The sequence below is a fragment of the Mastigoproctus giganteus genome, chromosome 6 (assembly GCF_048544385.1).
Source record: "Mastigoproctus giganteus isolate SK-2022 chromosome 6, ASM4854438v1, whole genome shotgun sequence".
NCBI lineage: Eukaryota > Metazoa > Arthropoda > Arachnida > Uropygi > Thelyphonidae > Mastigoproctus > Mastigoproctus giganteus.
The window spans coordinates 47,955,071-47,968,592 of NC_143580.1; the positions used below are offsets into that span (position 1 = coordinate 47,955,071).

The 13,522-nt window shown below is 39.2% G+C and overlaps 1 protein-coding gene across 1 annotated transcript in view; it reads right to left on the reverse strand.

The window, feature by feature from the left end:
- The window catches only part of LOC150084227 (bcl-2-related ovarian killer protein homolog B-like), a 77,925-nt gene extending 64,669 nt beyond the window's left edge, over positions 1–13,256 (reverse strand). Inside the window, exon 1 of the mRNA XM_090375118.1 lies at positions 12,266–13,256. Within this exon, the coding sequence (XP_090231244.1) occupies positions 12,266–12,976 (711 nt within the window). The 5' untranslated portion in view covers positions 12,977–13,256. The remainder of the gene's footprint in view (positions 1–12,265) is intronic.
- Between the last annotated feature and the right edge of the window lie 266 nt (positions 13,257–13,522).

Here is a 13,522-nt window from a genome sequence, read left to right on the forward strand (position 1 = left end):
GAAGGGATAACAGAAAATTAACGGTCAGTACGAAAAAAAAAAATGATCACCCTCTAATTCTCAGTTTAAATTGCAGTTAAACTCATTTGCACTAACAAGGTAAAATGCAATATGTATTCAACTTGTACAGACTGCTGCCTACATTTCAGACTACAATTTTTAAAAACAGTTCCCACCATCGCAAAAATAACTGAACTTCAGTTATAGATACAGAAGTAGGCAAATTATTAAAATATACTCTGAAATACATTAGTTATTTGAAAGAGAAGCAAAGGAAATATTACCACATTGGTATTACTTTAACGTTTCAAATAAGACGAAATTTAAAAGGGGTTTCGTCAGACGCTATCGTAATTTTTGACAGCTACTATGGCTGAAATTAAGTGAGTTTTCGAGTCACCCTGACATCGTGACCCAAAAGCAGTTGTCTGCAGATTAGAGTGGAGAGAGAGAAAGCAGGTACCAGCATGGTGTGTTTGGCGGAGAAGTCGAGCAGTAATTTGGAGTGTTTCATAGAATCGATACACCTGCGGTGATGATATTACTGCGACACGAACAGGACAAAATCAATGGGCTACACGCAAGGATAAGTTCACGGGTTGAATTTCATGATGGTAGGCAGATCTTCTCCCACAACCGACCACAAGTTTGATTCAATCTCAACGTTAAAGTAAGATCTGTTTATTTAGTCTAGTTCAAAATACGACCTGGTCCATACTTCATAATACATATAATTAAGATATTAGAACTTGTGTTTATCCAATCTAAACAGAATTAGGTAATTGAGAGCAGATTATTTTTTGTCTGCATTTTGTCCCAAGATGGAAAGTCTCCATTACACAGCATGTTTTAAAAATGATATAAAAACCTATTACCGCTATGAAAACAAATACAGTGGAAGCTGCTTATTGTGATCACTTCGGGACTCAGCTAAACTGATAATAACTGAAGAAAAAAAAAAAGGAAAGCAGCTGATTAGCATTTTTATTGATGCAGAGCAGAAGTGTGTGCATGAAAGGTGGACATGGATGGAAAGAAAACATTAAAAATAAAGCAATATAAACTACTCCGACTTCTTCGAGAAAGTCATCAATAAAAATGAAACTGTCAATGTTTCAGGAAATTCATACAACCCATTAAATACATATTAAAAAAATTACAATCAAGAATTAGAAAAGGATTAATGTTTTACTGTTAAAATAGTCACATTGGTAGGAATACAGACACAGTGCTTGCTTTCACGGAGTAACGACACCGGTAAGTATGCGATGCAACAGCAGTAACTGGACACTTAACGTGTTGGAGTTAAAAGTAAAAATAGGATGTTACGTAATCACTTCCACTGCATTTGCGTAAACCGCGATAAGGGAAAAAAAACTGAAGGCTGATTACAGTAGACAATTTTTTCTTTAACGTATTCTTCTGATTAGGAATTCACAAAAGTGATAATCATTAAACGAAATGATGACATTACCTGTGATCCTAAGCGGCGTGCGCTGTACAGGGTGTCCCTTTTGAACATCCCTGATCTTAAAAGTTAAAGTTCATGCTTTGTACATAAGGCGTCGTAGTGGGAGAGGAGACATGATCAGGTATCATCGTTGATGTTATGAAACGCGCTGTGACATTGTCGTGCTGTCGTTTGTGTAAAAATGAAGTCAGTACAGGAGAAAGAGCAGACAGCAAATCTGTTATCACGATTCAAAGGAAATTTAGACGCGTGTTCAAAGATGCACCTGACCCAAAGTCTATACGAAGATCGTGCAGGTCATTTTTGAACACCGGTAGCGTGCAGAAGAAACATGGAGATTATCGAAGCGTCCCAGAAGAGAGAGAGTTGAAGAGGTAGGTGCTGCCTTTGTTCGTAGCCTGCCGAATTCATTCAGGCGTGTAAAGGAATTGATGAATATGCCCGTGAAACTCTGCACAGGATCGCACACAAGCGGCTGAGTTTGTACGCTTACAATTTGCAAATGGTTCAAGAAATCAAGCCGAGTGACAAACTACAGCCCCAAATCTTCGCTATTGATATTACTGATCGCAATCGACTAAAACGACGATTTCTTGAGTCATGTTATGTTTTCTGACAAGACAACATTTCACGTTCTAGGAAAGGTTAACTGATATAATGTTCGAATGTGGGGTTCTAACTCGCACGGTATCCAAGAGCACCGTTCTTGGATACCGTGATTATTAGACCGTTCTTCTTTGAGGATACTGTTACAGGAATCACATACCTAGACATGCTGGAACAACACGCATTTCCTCAGATTTCACACTTACAACCCAACATAATCTTTCAGCAAGATGGAGCACCGCCTCAATGGAGCCTGCAGGTGCGCATCACTCTGAACGACACGTTGCCGATCCATTGGATTGGGTGTGGTGGACTGTTACCATGGTCCTCTCGTTCACCAGACAACACCCTTAGATTTCTTCTGGGGCTATGTGAAAGACATGGTTTATTCCACAAAGGTGTTTAACATCGCCACGTTGCGTACACGACCGTGCAAGCAACTGCCACAATAAGTGCAGATATATTGGAGCGAACATGGTCTGAAATCGAATATTGTTTGGACATTCTTCTTGCACCAAAGGAGCTCATGTAGAAGTTGGCTGACTTTTTTTTTTTAATTATAAACTGTATTGGTTTTCTTTCTCAATAAAAGAAAAGACATTTCCTAGTGCACTGGGTTTTCTTTGACATTTAAAATCAGCGACTTCAAAAGGGATACCTTCTATTATAAAAATACACTAAGGACTCGTACGTTTATGATAGCAAAATAGATGGAGAGAGATTAACATTGTTACATTAAGTAGGTTTTTGCAAAAAAATTCTTAAGGAAGATATTTCGAAGAAGTGTGTTCGAAATACCTTTCTCAGCGCAATGATTGCTTTTCATTGCTAACAAGCCATTTGAAGTTTGCGAGTTTAATTTAAACTGGAGAGTCAAAATGGTCCGTTTTCTGCAGACAAAAATTAACTATGTAAATTAGACCTTTTGCAAGTAATTCAAGAATCTTTAAGTACGATAAGGATTCCCACCGATAAACAAACTTCATGGGAAAATTTGGAGAAATTCCGGCAGTCGTTTCCGACATTTCCACAACTTAAGCAATTCTATGAGCCATCTGCAAGTGGTGGCGATTAGATCTGTATCAAATTTTTTCACTAAGAGTGGAGAGCATGAAAGTTCCATTTTTATCATTTATTACATTTCTTCTACCCTGTGGGCAATTTATTACAACACTGTCCTGATAATGTGATGTATTCTCCTACAGAAGTAGCGATCTATTACGTCATGTACTCCGTGCAGGACTCAGAGTGAACCAGAGTGAGACTGAATGCCATTCTAGTCTCTTCTAAGTCCATTCCGATTTATCGGCAATATCATGTACTTAGTTTTATTAAGTGGCGTTGAGTTTTTAAAGTTTTTCATTTCTCTTACAGAAATGTCCTCTGGTATATTCAGAAATGCAGAACGAACAGAGTTCTTCGATTTCTGGAAAGTCGGTAGATCTATCAGGTACAGACTTGATCCTATTAGTGGATAGGATCCGGTCTGTACGTCTAATAACCCTTTCGACCTCTTCACATAAATACAATGCGCTATTTGCGGGAAGTCAATTGGTATTACAGATATTTCTTTGGGGTAGGGGCCATTGAAATCATTTCGAATAGGGCTATCCGTCCATGGTTGCCCCCCCCCCCCCTCTTTCTGCGGGAAAAAGTAAAATCCAGCACAATTTGCCAAAAAAAAAATTTATTTTTACAATCAGAAAATATTAAGGAAGCAATCTGGCATTCATACTAAACAGACGCATTTGTCTTTAAGAATCCTGTCCAAGATGGCGTCTTGTCCTCAACCCCGTTCGCTGCAGCCCTAAAGCCCTTTCTGGCATCCCAAACTGACTTCCAGTCCTAAGCTGGTGATTTGAAACTCTACGTCACCTCACCTGACCAAAATCAGGTTCCTTAGGCTACTCTGCAGACAAATAATAAAAAAAAAAAACAATCCAGCAACTTGAACAATATCTGTCCTCAATCACATTAGAGACAAACCAAGCAAAGACAGCCCACACATCGTTCACCTGGAAGAAGTTACGCAATGATATCAATACTACTATTAAATAATCGTCCATTCAAAAGGTTAAAATAAAGATCTGGGATTAAGTATGGGATGACTGGCTGACTTTTCAGACTCACCAACTGAATACAAAAACAAAAATGTATTCTTCAATATGGGCAATCCGCCAGGAACTAACTGGGATACATGATGCTGAATTGTTTAGTAAATATATCTTGTCTCTGTCCCATACTTCTGCTCCTACAACACATTTTAATAAGTTCCTGATTCTTGAACAATGGCTCATCCGCAGGCGGACTAGCAACTAGCACACCATATCTAGAGCCCAGCTGTAGGTCAATCTTGAAGATGCTCCATGGAAACAGATTGTTGCAACTAACTTAGTTGCACTGGACAGACTCATCACCTCGACGCCCCTGATACCACTAACCCGATTAAAACACCCAGAGTTGCGGGAATAATCCAAATTGATCCTAGGTTTCCACTCCGAAACTGTCTTAACAATCTTGAAGATCTAAGACGCATGTTTCCTGGAAACATTAGATTTGATTAATAAATCTGGCCATTGATCTTGATAAATTCTGCCAACAGAAAGCATACAGAAACCTAGCTAATAAAAACATAATGCATGTTTATCGTTATGACTTCAAGGATACCAAGAGAATAAAAAACAGAAATCCTTTATCACACGCTTCCATCTATACATGACTGTGCAGAAGAAAGTACAGCAACATTACCCATCACCGCCGGAATAATCGTCGCCAGGAGTTAAACTATAAATCAATTTATAGTTAAATAAATAATTGGAAATAAAATGTACATAAACAAAATTATGATATGAAACTGCATAACCTCCCCCGCCCAGCTGGCTGCTGTCCAGGTGGTGGCTCATGAAATGATCAATAAACAGATAATGATGATTATAATAATCCATGCAAAAAAGAGTGCGTATCTGTCTCTCTTTTGTGCCATCGCTTATTCAGCAAAATTTCGTAACTTAATGCGCACTATTCTTGCAAGCTGCAGCTACTAGGTGTACAAGGTCATCAAAGTGGTCATACAACAGGTGACCACTTTGATGTCACCTTATAACCTGCCTAATTATCAAATACCTAGCTGGTCTGTGGATCAGATTGTTTTACAGATACTCTAATGAGTTTCAAGAGTATTTTGGAGAAGTTATGTACACTGACAGGTCATTTCCATGTCATTAATTGATCGTGGTCTCAGTATATGCTAAACATACACCTCTTCTTGACACTCCCACTCATACTTCTCTCCTTTCAACCGCATGAGTTTCAAGAGAACCCACATGACAGGTAAACCTGCTGAAAGAGGGCGTTGTCTATATTATGTGGCTGACGTGGATACGCAAGCAATAAAGTTTTGTACAGAAATGTCAGCAGAGGGGGATCGGCGAAAGTTATTTAACAACAGTACTGAACATTAGATAAGTCTATCATTTAAAAGTCACTTTGATTACATTTGCAACGAGTTCTCATTTCGATGAAAAGAAAAAAGGTAAACAGACGCGTGTGAACAAATAAACTCGAGCAGTAACGCCGCTGATATGTTTAGTCTGAATTGAAGAGCAACCTCGGTTTGCCCAAGACTCCATCGACTAAAGCCAGAACTGTAGAGATACATGTGGCAAACAACCCACATGTACCTCCAGTGCAACTTATGATTATGTTTCATTAGACCTATTGGGGCCATTTTGTATGCTGGCTTCGTATTTCTTTACAAAATATGAACCAGTAGTTTTTGCGGTGTTTTTTTTTTTTTTTTTTTTTACCTTGATGATGCCATCACAAAACTACCGTGGGAGAGACCAAAATATTTCTCTCTAAAGGGGCAGTACTGTGAGAAGACAAATTATAAAATAATGTTCCGATATTCGTAGGATAAGATCAGTACAGTAAGGCCCCATATTTGTTCTTTATCTTGAAACGGCCTTAAAAAAAGAAAAGGCCAAATAGTGTAATTTCTGAGAAATGGAAACAGTAACTTTAATTCTCTGAAAAAAAATCAGAACTTAAACACATTTAAAGGAGTTAATTCACTTATTTATTTAAAATACCCTTGTCACTTCGTTCTCATGATTCCAAACTGCATAGTTAATGCAATGATTATCACTCACGGTGGTAAGCATGGAAAAGAGTTGCCATGGTATTGCACCATCTTCAACAATGCTGTCACCAATAGGTGAATCTGCCATTTATTTAGGAGATGAGACACCGTTACGACAGCTTAATTTAGGGATAAAAAACTCAATCTTGAGATGGATGATGGAGAATAGAAAACAAGAACTACAGACAGGAGAAAAAAATAATGACACAAGAGACAGCTGTCTGACAGATGCATTGTCCTGATTTTGCACCATTTTCAAACAAATCTTTTTGAATAAATGGTAGATTAACCTTTTGGCGATACCATTTTTTGGTATTGCACTATTTCAAAAAAAAAAAAAAAAAAAAAAAAAAAGCATTGCCAAAAGGTTAATCTGCTATTTACTTAAAATATTTCGTTGAAAGTAGTGCAATACCAGGCCAACTCGTTGAAGGCAACTCTTTGCGTTCAAACTTTATTCTGCTGTGAGCTTAAGGCCTTGGCATTAACTAACCAGTTAAATCCTGCTGGCCGCAGGAGAAGTTAGGCAGGCAAAATAGCATTAGATATTTTATAATTTTCAAAAAAACTTTAAAAACCATATTTTACAGGTTCCACTTCCAAACAAAAGTAATTTTATCATATGTGAGTAGACTGCGTTCAAGGTGATGAAATCAATATGCACATAACCGAAATGTGAACGTGTGCAAGGTCGTGAGAGAAGAAAACCATCTATACAGAAGTCTAGCTTGGCGCATTCTATAATAGGTAATGGGGGACGTATTTAATATTTTTACGCGTGTAAAAAAAATACCTAATTCGGCTCCAAAAGAATATTGTTGTTGTAAGATTTTTAGGAGCATCACGACTAAGGCCATATTGCTCCGTGTATATGGCGTGTAAATTGTGTGTTCTGTGGTCGATTTTCTGTTTGCTGGACGAAAAACCAGAGTTTCCAGGAGAAAAACCATGCTACCCTCGCCTGAGACCAAATAACTCAGCCACGTTGTGATAAAGACCCATAATTCCTCACGTCATCGACGGGACTCGAACTCAAGTCTTTCTACCCGTGTAGGGAGGACGGCGAATCTAGTAACTGTGCTACTCACGAGGGCCGAAAAGAATATAGAAATTGATTATTCAATTAATTAAAAGTTAAGGAATAACATAGAAATCTATATAGCAGGGGAACATGTAGAAAAAGTATTATATCCTCAAATGGAGTCGGTGCTTGCTGCCCAAAATATCCTAACTAAACTTATAACCGGACGCATCGATGTCCCCCCCCCCCATAATCGACGATATCATCACAACTCCCAGGACAGCAGGATGCTTCCAGGCTGACACTCGGCTCCCTCTTCAAGCAAGGCTAGTCAATCTAGATCGCTTAAGTAATGTTTCTCGGAAACAATTCAGCTTATCAACAGACTAGAGATTGATCTAGACAAGTTCTGTGACTCCAAAATATGCAGTTCGAAGAAACTGCAGGAAACCACGTGGATGGAGCTGTGACATCTTCTATCCAGTGGAAAAGCAAGAGAAATCAAAGTACCGAGATGCGTCCGAGTTCGCCCCTGACTCCTGCTACTAAAATTATACCGAAATTTGCATGTTTTAAATCTGCTACTTAAATTTGTAAATATTTCTTATTTATGGCAGTTGTTTATGTAAGTTTACATTTTGTAAAATATATATTTTTGATTTATATAAATGTAAATAATTAATTGTATTACTGATCGATTACCTCCTGGTTGAATGGCCGTGTAAGAAGTGCCAATCAGAAACCTCCACTACTGAAGATGAGGCAGAAACCACAGAAGGATCTTTTGATAAAACAGGAATAACAAGTCCATACTTACTCAAAATGGACTTTTTTTGTCTACGAAATCTCATAATAATCTGGATGTGTAGTGAAGAGAACAAACCTAATTTGGCCTTGAGTAATACTTCTTTTAAAAAAACTTTCTTTTAGATCGCTCAGTTTACAAAGATGGAGTGATATTTCACCCCACCTTTACAGTTGGGAGAGCAGATTTCTACAATATAAAGATTAGGGCATAAAAAAAGAAGAGTATTTGATGGATTAATAAGGGACTTTTCATAAGTATTAAAATGTTATTACAAGTAAACGCAAAGTGAGTTTATCTTAATTACCAATCTCTTTTGCAATAAATTTAAAAATAATTCTATAAAATACACCAAAATATTAGGTAGATTTACATTTATTGACAATAAGACTTTGTCTGCATACAGACGTTGGAAGATGGAATTCTCATGGAGGCAAATTATTCAGCAAATGTTAGGAATAACAGACCGGATATGTTCCTTTGAATATATTTGGCAGTTCGCCACTTTGCATGTCAATCAAACTGGCAGGAAAGCTGCATTTCTCATTCGCTACGATTTAAAATGACAGTTACAACATGAAGTGGGAATATGTCGCTAATTGTCTTTTAACAAAACATAATATAAAACAAAAGGGATAAAGACCGTATAGGGAAATTTAATAACCCTCTTCTCTGAGTACCATCTCCTAACGAAGGTCGGCAACCACCACGGCAGATATATATATATATATATATATATATATATCTGTCTCTTGTAGCTCTGAACAGCTGCTTGGTGTTCAGTCCTGTCCAATTCTTAATGTTATCAAGCCACAATGTGCGTCTTCTCCCAGGCTTTCTTCTTTCTTCCATTCTCTCCTCAATAATTAGCCGTGGAATTGCGTATTTGTTGTTCCTCATCAGGTGTCCAAGATAGGCCGTTTTTCTTTTATGTCCTTCAGCAATTCCAGGGTTTTTCCAATTCTCTGAAAGACACTCATTGGTCACTCCTGCTGTCCATGGTATCTTTAGCATTTAATAACATAACCTTGTGAAAAATTGTTTTTTTTTTTAAACCTCACTTCGTAATCTCACATGATCTTCAACAATTCCTACAGCATCCAATGGTTTGAACCCGTACTTTCTAAATGAGTGAAAAGTGAGTCATACAGCACCGAAAACAGATTTTAGGATCTCAATTATGGTTGCGCAAGTCGATGACTGGAAAGGATGTGTTGGCTGATGGTAGACGTTGCATATGGCAATGGACCCAACATTTTTGGACTATTTGAATAATGTTGCAGATCAGTTACATTCGTCTGCCCTTCTCAAACAGAGCTGGCCTTATTTAACAAGTTAAGGAAGCATATCACCGGTTAAGATGTACAGATATCCGCAGAACATGAGGTCGAAACTGGGTGTAGGATATGTGGATTCACCAACGGCCACTGTGGATCAGTCTGCGGGCAGCATGCAAGACCATAATTCCAGATGTTGTTAGTAATCTTGCGGCATCCAAGTTTATTCTCGCAGTTAACCTGGGGAAGGAAAATTGTGTTATTAAGTGGTCGTACTTCATTGGCCATGAGTGCCTAATGACAGGTACTACGTTTTAAGGATCTTTATTAAACAATATTTCACGTTCAAAAAATAGGAAAAAAAAAAAAAACACTAACTGTCAAAAGAAAAGACCTTTTGTCGTCATCTGAAGCAATGTTTTTCTGATCAACTCTTTCCTCATCTTGAAATTGAAGTTTCTTTTAATTGCAACATCTTCAGGAAAGAGGAAAATGTCAAATGAAGAAAATAGCGGAGAAGGAAAAGTTAACCAGCTAAGTAATCTTATTATGACCGAAAATCAACCAACTTAATTGAGATGCAAAAACTGTTCCTGATTAAAGCCTTTACTTTTTATTATTAACATCTTTGAAAGATATATTTGCCTACCAAAAGTATTGAGATACCCCACCCAACTGAATGAACGAGATGTAACAAAGCAGGAATTTTAAAAGATATCAAAAACAAGTAGAATGAGTCACGGCAAGACGCCCACAGTTCAAATCGGCTTAATCATTGGAAATGAACCTTGAAAAGTTAGTCGCAGCCGATGCAGTGAAAAGAAGTGACGTAAATGTATACAAATGATCGATGGAGGTGGGGGAATAGGAATCGTCGATCTCTGAAGAAATCGGTGAAAACGATCCGACCAACGTCCTTGGAAAACATTGTTGGAGCTAGAGCAGTATCCAGTCCGTAGAGAATGCCTAAGAACACATATGCTAACAGCATACGCATAGTCCACAACAGAATTCGAAAGACACGATCGTGGTGTGGAGTTGTTTTTCATAGTACGGACTGGGTTCTTTGGCTGTAGTGCCAAAAATTATCAATGCCGATTTGTACATCGAACTCTTGGACAATTCCGTGGTGCCTACACTCTTAGCAATGCTATGGAAATGGACCCTCCATGTTCTAATACAGTAATGTTCCATATCATACAGCAAGCAGTGCAAAAGTGGCTTGAAGAAAATAACGTAATACAATTCGAGTGGCTAGTCCAGACATGAATCCAGTCGAACACCTTGGGAGTGAACTGACAGGATCAGGGCGCATCTAGCACCGCCCCGCTTCTACTGCAGAACTGACAAGTGCACCGAAGGAGGAATGAACAAATTTCTACTACAAAGACTGGTTAAAAGTTCCATGGCAGATCGAAGCAGTCAGTAGGGTCAAAGGTGGGCCTACATACCATTAATTTCTTAATTAAACTTTTTCCAAGCGTGTTAGTGTCCGAATACTCCCGACAGGGGACTATATTTGGATATAGTGATTGCAGCCAACAAACAGTGGTCCGCCCCATTATTCTAATCCGATCCCAATAATTTCAACAAGACTAGTTTTCGACGTAACTCAATCGCAGTTTATAGCTTCCTTTAAGGGGCAGCTTTAATAACGCAATTGAAGGATTTTAATTGCTTCTTCCTGCTCCATTAAACAATTTCGCAAGTGATAGTTTTTGAGTATGCGGCAATTAATGACCTCTAATGGTTTTTAAATGCTAATACGAAGTAATTCTAAAAGTTCCCAGGAATTTTTTCCTTCTTTTGCTTGACGAAAACGAGTGAAAGTGTATACCTTTTCATAAAAGGATATCGATTTATTTCTTCGGCAATAACTATCTAAAAAAAGCAATTTTGTTCCATTGTCTTGGGCACTTCTTACTGAAGTTTGTTAATCATATTTAAAAGGAAAAAGAAATGTTATTTCACTTAGTCTCGACTGTTAATAGAGTTGATGGATCAAATACACCTCCCCGACACTTAAACCACTGGTATAAGTGTCGGGTGCTTCATTGAATCCTCACTATACGCTTGCTGGAAAGCGCCGTGTCGATTATATAAGCATTCCCGATTCACCTGATGTGCAATCAATCTGTGTTGTAAATAAGATATAAACACCACTGCCTTTGCCTCCTAACTGTGTAGTGGTTTTGCTCCTTTCCTGTCACTCGTTTTGAAACGAGTGGGTCCGAATCCCGTCAGAGATTGAAGGATTCGTAAAGGACTCTTAAATCTGGAGTGTAACTGCAAATATAAGCGGGGAGTTGGTTTTTCCACCTTGGGATGTTCCAGGTTTTTCACATTACACAACATGCAAATTGCCCGATGAACACACTTGTACAAACATAATACGCACAGCGCAATATGCCCTCAGACGCTAATGCGCTATTGAAATCATAACAGGTATAGACTGATATTTTGATTTGTCATTCGCCACTAGAGTGAAAGGTTCAGTTTTGAAAAAACTGATTGAAATCTTAAAACGGACTGACACCAGTCTCAGGACGAGAAGTATAGTCTTCTCGTCTGATTATTTTATCCGGAAAACAAAGCAACAAGCCTGAACACAGTTTACAAACAATATATACAGATGCATCATGGAGGGTTCTACTTAATCTATTAAATTTATGAATGTCAGTTGAGGTTTTTACAAATCCTCTGGTCTTGAGTTGTCGTGAGAGCCGAAATATCGACCAGATGCGTCTTTGCGTAAAAGAAGCCCAAATAACTGTGCTACCTGAAGACGTGGAGGGGGGGGGGGATTACGTTACATCTACAAAGAGAAGAAACGCATTCTCTTATACTAACGATAATTGCTCCTAGGTCGCAGAACTTTCAAATTATGCACCACAAAAAAAAAAAAATGTTTATTAAAAATGAGAGAGCAATGGATTATACCTACCCATCCACCTTGTTGAGAAATCCAAGCAGCTAAGTCCCTTTCTACAAAGGTGCCCATTCTCTGTACAAGTCCAAGGACGTATTCTGGGTGGCCCATCTTGATGCAGTCTGTAGCAAGGGCGCCGGTCATAGCAAACAGTGCTACGACCCTCCCCCATGTAATGTCTGTCCGGAAAATCTGCTCTGCTACGGAGAGAAACAAGTTATGAACCACGGATTCGGATGTTAACATGTGAAGCCCCACATTCGAAGTCACGCTTTGGAACAGTTTTGGATGGCTCCGCTCCAGCTCCAGGGTCAAGAGACGGAGTTCGGCCGCTATGTCGGCAGTGTCAGTGTTTTGCGCCAGATTGCTGACACTCTTCAATCGCTGGAGTCCGAGTTTCTTGTGAATTGTCGAGCACGTGCGCAACTTCGCCCTCAGGTAGCGTCCGCAAAGACTTTTTGCCTGGCTGACGACTTCTTGCGGAGACACCGCACCCCGCCATCCGATGATTGTCGTGGACAAACGATGGGTGACGACATGGCCCACCTGACTAAGTTTGCGCCTCCGAGAAACGTTTTCTTTCGCAGTCTCCGCCGCCGCGGCGTACACGGACAGCGACGGCTTTGGGTACAGAACGGGAAGGCTGTACTTTCGCGGTCGTACCGTTGGAGGAGCAAGGGTCATCATAGGCCGGCCGGTAGTTCCGTTAGTCGCTGGAAGGGTCATGGTAAAGCACACAGAAACTGGAAAGTTCACTACAAAGAATGAATCCAAATAATTACAGTTCACGACAACCTTACCAGTTTCACGCACTCGTTTATCGAAGCAGACGATAACAAAGGAAACTTATGCGCGCACAGCGCGCGACAGTCAAAAAGTGAAACTTACAACCAGCTATTCGTCTGCTCACTTTTGTGAGAAAATACCTTAACGCACCAATGAAATTAGAAACATCAACACGCGCATGCTAGTCTTGCGCGTGTTGTTGCACGTCTTCCCTTTATCAACAGCTAAAGACAACTGCTATAGCCCACAGTATTGAGGAGACCACGCACGCTCAACTGAGGCTGCAACATTATCATCGGTAGGGGTGTTTAGAGAAAGAGTAGGAGAAAAAGGCGTTCTCTCCCTCCGCCATAACCGGTTTTGATATCGTTCGTATGGTAGGGAATAAATGGCATAAGATTTTTTATAACTCGATGATACATACAGTCTCTTGAACTCTGTTTATACGTGTTTAAATACCATGAAACTTTCACAAAGCTTCAATTT